This window comes from Panicum virgatum, chromosome 7K (assembly GCF_016808335.1).
Source record: "Panicum virgatum strain AP13 chromosome 7K, P.virgatum_v5, whole genome shotgun sequence".
Classification (NCBI taxonomy): domain Eukaryota; kingdom Viridiplantae; phylum Streptophyta; class Magnoliopsida; order Poales; family Poaceae; genus Panicum; species Panicum virgatum.
The window spans coordinates 7,416,479-7,422,510 of record NC_053142.1 but is presented as its reverse complement, the minus strand read 5'-3'; the positions used below and the strand labels follow the sequence as shown (position 1 = coordinate 7,422,510).

The following is a 6,032-nucleotide window of genomic DNA, read 5'->3' as shown; positions in this document are numbered from 1 at the left end:
TAGGCAAATAATCAAAGCCCTACCCTGCAAGCGCACAGGCTAGTAATTTTTAAGGATATACACAAATAGTTGATTAATTGAAATCTATAAGAATACCTTAATTCACCATACATAGCTATATTAAAAAAGTAACTTTTTTACAATGCTTTCAAAAAAATAGGAGCCGTCCATTTTGAGTGACCCTATGGTCCAAAGATAGGGAAGTATCTAGAGATACCTAGAGAAAGTACTAAGAGGTACCAAATAGGTGGGGTCAAGTACCTAAAATAGTGGGATCGGGATCCAATTTAATCAATTATTTTTAATTTTTAATTAAGTATTCCTTAGATCAACGGTCGGCAACTATTTGTAGAAAAATTACCCAGAAGTACTTGTTGGTACTTAAAAAGCATTGTAGCAAGCCTCTTAAAAAAGTCATAATTCACCATGATGTATGTTGCCTTTGGTGGCCAGGGTCCTCGATCTGGTCCGCCTTTAGCACACGCGGTGTCCACTTCCCCGACGGCATCCATTTCATGGCGCCAAGAGACCGACAAATTAAAGCGCTTCACCGAATATAGCTGCTTTTCCATTAATCCCTTCTTTATGACATCCCAAAACATTTGATAGAACTCGATCCGTTAGATAACCATTGGGGTCAGGTACTTTGTTATATGTTCCATCACAAACACTGCATTCCAGACTTCCTTCTCTGTGAAAGGTGCTGTTACCTCTATACTTATACAGTGCTGTGAACTAAATATATTTCTTTAATTAGTCTCTAACAAGGAATGAGTACTTATGCAATGTGTTGACGCGAAATCCGGTCAGCACATGGATGCCCTATAGAGTGCAGGTCGCAAATGGATCGAATCGCCGTCGGCTAGCGGAAACTGGTCCGTGCCGGTTTTGGATTTGGTCTAGGCCGGTTTAGTCAGGTTTCACCGGAATCGGTCGTTTGAGGAGGGTAATGCCACACTTACGTGGTGGGGAACGGCAAGGTTTACAAGCAAACCAGCAAAGGATAACTGACACACTTACGTGGCGAAGAACGACTAGTTTACGAGCAAACTACCAAAGACTATCAAAGCTCTCGCCCGGGAGGGACCCTGTCAGGGCATGGACGTCGCCGGCGTGCCCTAGGTCGACCAGCGAGCCTTAGGACATCATCCTTTGGTCATGGAGATCAAAATACGAACAACATGTGAGGTTGGAAGAGAGAATTAGGGTTTAGAGGGATAAAAATGTAGATGCATAGTTGTTTGATTCGATTGGGTGTGTTCTAATTGGTCGTGGCACTTTAGATTTAAAGGGTGGGATTGTCTAATCCCGTTAGGAGTCCAAACTCCTTGCAAATCTCGTGTCAAACTCGAATTTGGATCTGTCTAGGCAAAAACCGATCCAGACCTGTTTGAAACCGACCCAAAACTGTTTTCTCGGGCGATTCTTTCCAGGGCCATATCTACCACACCCGAACTTCAAATTAGGTGTTCCACATATGCATTTCGATCGTATTGACGAGGGCTACACAATAGTGAAATCTAATTGAAGGTTTGACAAGGTCACCAAAACCGGCCTAGACCTGTTTGGGAACTGGTCTGTACCAAAAAACCTGCACGGTGCCAATTTTGGTTGTTAACATAATGCTTTCTTTGGAGGGGGTGGGGGTGGGGGAGGTAGTGAATACTATACCTTTTTCCTTTTATTTACTTGCCAGCTGCGCAGGGTATCGGTTGATGACTTGAGCCTTGGTTTTTCCTGATGCGTTAACCCTTTGGGAGGCATCGCACCAGGTTCTACATGCATGCCCTTTAAGTCCTGCTACATATATACATGCCACTCTATATCTATGAATTGCATTCATGCCCCATGAGCCATCATATAGCGTCCCATCTAAATCATCCGCGCATCTGGATTCAGTCATTCCATGTAAGTCGCTCTATTTACATATGTAGCTCTCACATAATGTATACGCTTTGAAGTGTGTTTTACTGCACGAGATAATTAATTCAGCCAATATTAATTATTAGTACCCTTTATTGTTACACAAAAGATGCATCTTCTTCTATAGTTTTGATCATGATGTATATGTAATATAGTCGTGTTGTTAACATCAAGTTAATTTTTGACTTGGCCACATTAATTATATTGTCGTACACCGTTCTTGATTCTTTCCCTATGGAAGGAATGTAGAGCTAAAAGGTTGAATACCCTATGCACCATCGTATATCTAGTTTTCATTTGTTTTTTTTTCCTTTGCTTTTGCTTTCTCAAACGACATGCATGATGAGCAATGCACTTGGATTGTAATAGTGAACCAAGCTATCCATGCATTTTGTGGTGTTGAGGCTGCAAACTTGTTTCTATTTTACATTATATAAAAAAATAATCCTGCTATTGCGTACGCACTCTCAGTGGTTTTCTTTGTATAGGCACACCTTGTAATTATATATTAGACTTAATTAGTACTTCATATATAGATGGGAACATATCAGGTGCAAAGCAGACTTGGAAACTATCAATAAAGGCAACACAATGCTCATCCAAGGGGGTGAATGGGAGAGTGGAAGGGGAGATTTGCACCTGATATGTTTCCTACATGGAGCCCCTCTAATTCTAATAGAAGTTCTCATGGTAGTGCAGATATAGTACAACAAAATATATAGATAGAGTTGAGACATAAACGGAAAAAGATGACGGCGTAATAAAACTTTGACTTGTCCCAATTTATTGGTTTCAGAAGCAAGCAGCAGGTAGAGAAATTGATCGATGGCCGGAGGCGGAGTAGAGTTGGTCACGAACGCATGGAAGGAATGGAGTCTCCAAGCGCTGGTGCTGCTAAGCTTAACGCTCCAGGTGACGCTCCTCATCTTGGCGGAGTTCCGCCGGCACATCGACTCCGGCGTGCTAAGGGCCTTCGTCTGGTCGGCGTACATGCTGGCCGACACGACAGCGATCTACGTGCTTGGGCACCTGTCCGTGCTGGCCAGCAGGTCGCCCGAGCACGAGCTCATGGCGCTCTGGGGGCCGTTCCTGCTGGTGCACCTGGGTGGGCAGGACAACATCACCGCCTACGCCCTCGAGGACAGGAAGCTGTGGCTGCGCCACCTGCAGATGCTCGTCGTGCAGGTGGCCGCAGCCGCGTACGTCGTCTACGTGTTCTCCGTCGTCGTCGCCGTCGCCGGCGACAGCCGTTCTCTGCTCCTGCCGGCGACCATCCTCGTGTCTTTGGTCGGTGTCTTCAAGTACGGGGAAAGAGTGTGGGCGCTCAGGTTCGACGGTTGCAAGCCAACTGAAGGGTATGACGATATAAATTACGATGGTCCTCCAGGAGAGTCTCAGAAGTTTCTGGATAGCCCAGCTTTCACAGATCGCTCGGATGCAGAAGCCTTCCTACTAAAAGCTCACCTGCTCATGGATTTTGCCAAGGGGTTCTTCAAATGGGGGCCTTTATCTGATCTACCTGTGAGAATGACTCCAGCATCAGCGTTGGATACGCGGCCGCAACAGGAGGAAGTATTGAAGGTGGTCGAGATGCAGCTCTCCCTCATCCACGATCTTTTCTACACCAAGGCGGAGGTCACGCACACTTGGTACGGCCTCTGCCTCCGTCTACTCTCGTCGCTGGCCATCGGCGTCGCCTTCTTGCTGTTCAATATACTGCTCTTGTTCGACGGCCATCGTCGTAAGCTCAAGGGCGGTTACAGTTACAGCAGGGTAGATGTCGTTGTCACCTACGTCCTCTTCGTTGGGGCCGTCGTCCTGGAGACTACGTCGCTTCTCAGGGCCATGCTCTCGAGCTGGACATTTGCTCTGCTTGTACAATGGTGTACGGACATGGACAGCGGACTGGGCGACGAGATTACCAATGCACAACGGCTAGGGATTGCTGTGCGCACTTTCCTTGCCCGTGTGCTTGTGTCTCTTCGCCGGCTGGTCCGTGCGGCGGACCGGAGACGAAGGCGCAGCTGGTCACGCTCCATGGGCCAGCAGAACCTGATCCGGCAGTGCACGCGCAGCAGGGCCAGCCGGAGCAGCAGGGTGGCAAGGTGGATGGGGGTCGAAGACCGGTGGAACACCTGGGCCTACTCGTGGTCCGTCCCTGTCTCGGAGTGCGTCAGGCGGCAGCTGCTGAAGAGCATCGAGCAGCTGCAGGAGGATAGCGTATCGGAGATCTCCGGCCATATCGACGCAGGGGAGTATAACAAGGGCGCGGACCTAGAGGCGAGGCAATGGGGTCGTAGCGCGCTCAAGCGCAGGAGACTGCACAAGAGGCTGGCGTGGAGTGTGGAGCTCAAGATGGAGGAGAGCATCCTCGTCTGGCACATCGCCACCGACGTCTACCTGCGGCGGCGGCGCAAGGCGGATGAGGAGGAGGAGCAAGCGGCGGAGCTCGCCGAGGCGGCCCGGGCGCTCTCCAACTACATGCTCTTCCTGCTGGCGGCGCAGCCGGAGATGCTGCTTCCGAGTGCCAGCCGCGACCCGTACGTGTACGCGTGCTACGATATTCTCCAGCTCGCTGGTCTGGACTGCAGCTCGGATGAAGAGGTGCTCTGCTTGCTAGGACGCTACGCAGAAGATGACCAGCCCGAGGTCCCCTGTGGCGTCAACAAAACGCTGCGCCAAGGATGCAGGCTGGGCGCGTTCCTCATCGGCCTTCAGCAGCAAGGCTCGCCTGGAGCTGCTGGTGACACGCTAGAGATGATCTGCCAGGTATGGGCGGATATGCTGTGCTACGCGGGGCACGGATGCGGTGCACAGTCGCATGCCAAGCAGCTCAGCCGCGGCGGCGAGCTCCTCACGGTTGCTGCGCTTGTAGCGAAATACGCGGCATCGCAGGAATTGGACAATGATTACGATGATTAGAGCATCTCCAGGAGACTCTATATATTATGTTAGCTAAATTTGGATATTGTACTCCTTCATAAAAATAGAAAACCATCTAATTCTATGGGGTAGTCCAAGAGACTAAGTAAAATGTGATGGTTATATTCAGAACCGGGGACACTAGCTACCTAGGCATTTTATCAAACAAACACCGGGCAAGCACCCAAAGCAAAGACGCCACTACGGCACGAGCAGAGAGCATGCTCCACCACTTCGATTACCTAAATCCCCATTAGCTTGATGACGAATTTTCGCTCAATTTTTCCCAGCAATCCTGTTCAATAAGACTGGAGCTCCACCCGTGCTGGGGCAGGCGGAGGATGGCAAGCTCGCCCCTCGCCAAACACCGGTTTCTCGTCGGTGTTGGCCCGCGCTCGCCTTCCCCCATGGGCTGCTCGCCGCATTACGCAGGGCGGTCTGCTCGAGCTTGCCGCTCGACGCGTACTGCAACTCGCCCATCACTGCTCAGGGACCTGCAGTCGCTGTGCGTGGTGGCGCGGGTGAGCCGGCGGCTGCGCGCCGTGGCGGAACGCGTGCCGTGGCGGGAGCTCTGCGTCTTGCTGGCGCCGCGGATGGTGGCCGCGGTGCCGGGCCACTTCGCCCCGGTGTCCCGCTTCTCCAAGACGCCCAGCCGGAGCTTCCTGTCACGGCGCTGCTCGGTGCCAACGACGGCCGCCTCGAGTACTTCATCTGCGTCAGCGGCCACCTCCACGGCAGGTGCTGGCTCGCGCGCGTCTCTCACAGCGAGGGCGGCGGGCGCAACGGCTCCGACGCCGACGACGGGTGGCCATGGCTGCCAGATGGGCTCTCCCGGCATCTTTGGTGCCGGGGCTTGTCTTGGAGGGGTTGGGGAGGGAGCCATGGAGGTTGTGCTGCTATGGGTGCGGCGGATTTCGAAGTGGTGGCTGGAGGAGTGAGGATTTGGCCGGCACAGCGGCACTGCTCGAGCTGCTCGGTGGAGAAGATGCGGGGTCACTCATGAACAGGGAAGAAGGTGGAGTATTCAGAGTTAAGATTTGGAGAGGCCGTTGGTCCCCCACCCTTTGGAAAGCTCATGACTAACTAAAAGACTAGCTAAATGAGAATTTGGTTATTTTGATTTAGCTATGAGCCTAGGCTTCACTTGCAATTAGGGCTGGACGCCGAGCTCGGCTCGGCTCGGCTCA

At 51.4% G+C, this 6,032-nt stretch overlaps 1 protein-coding gene across 1 annotated transcript; it reads left to right on the top strand.

The window, feature by feature from the left end:
- Positions 1-1,850: 1,850 nt before the first annotated feature.
- LOC120639705 lies at positions 1,851-4,907 on the top strand. Its single transcript, XM_039915583.1, has 2 exons — positions 1,851-1,908; positions 2,720-4,907. The coding sequence occupies exon 2, from the start codon at positions 2,749-2,751 to the stop codon at positions 4,843-4,845; it is 2,097 nt and encodes a 698-aa protein (XP_039771517.1). The 5' UTR covers positions 1,851-1,908; positions 2,720-2,748; the 3' UTR covers positions 4,846-4,907.
- Positions 4,908-6,032: the final 1,125 nt, after the last annotated feature.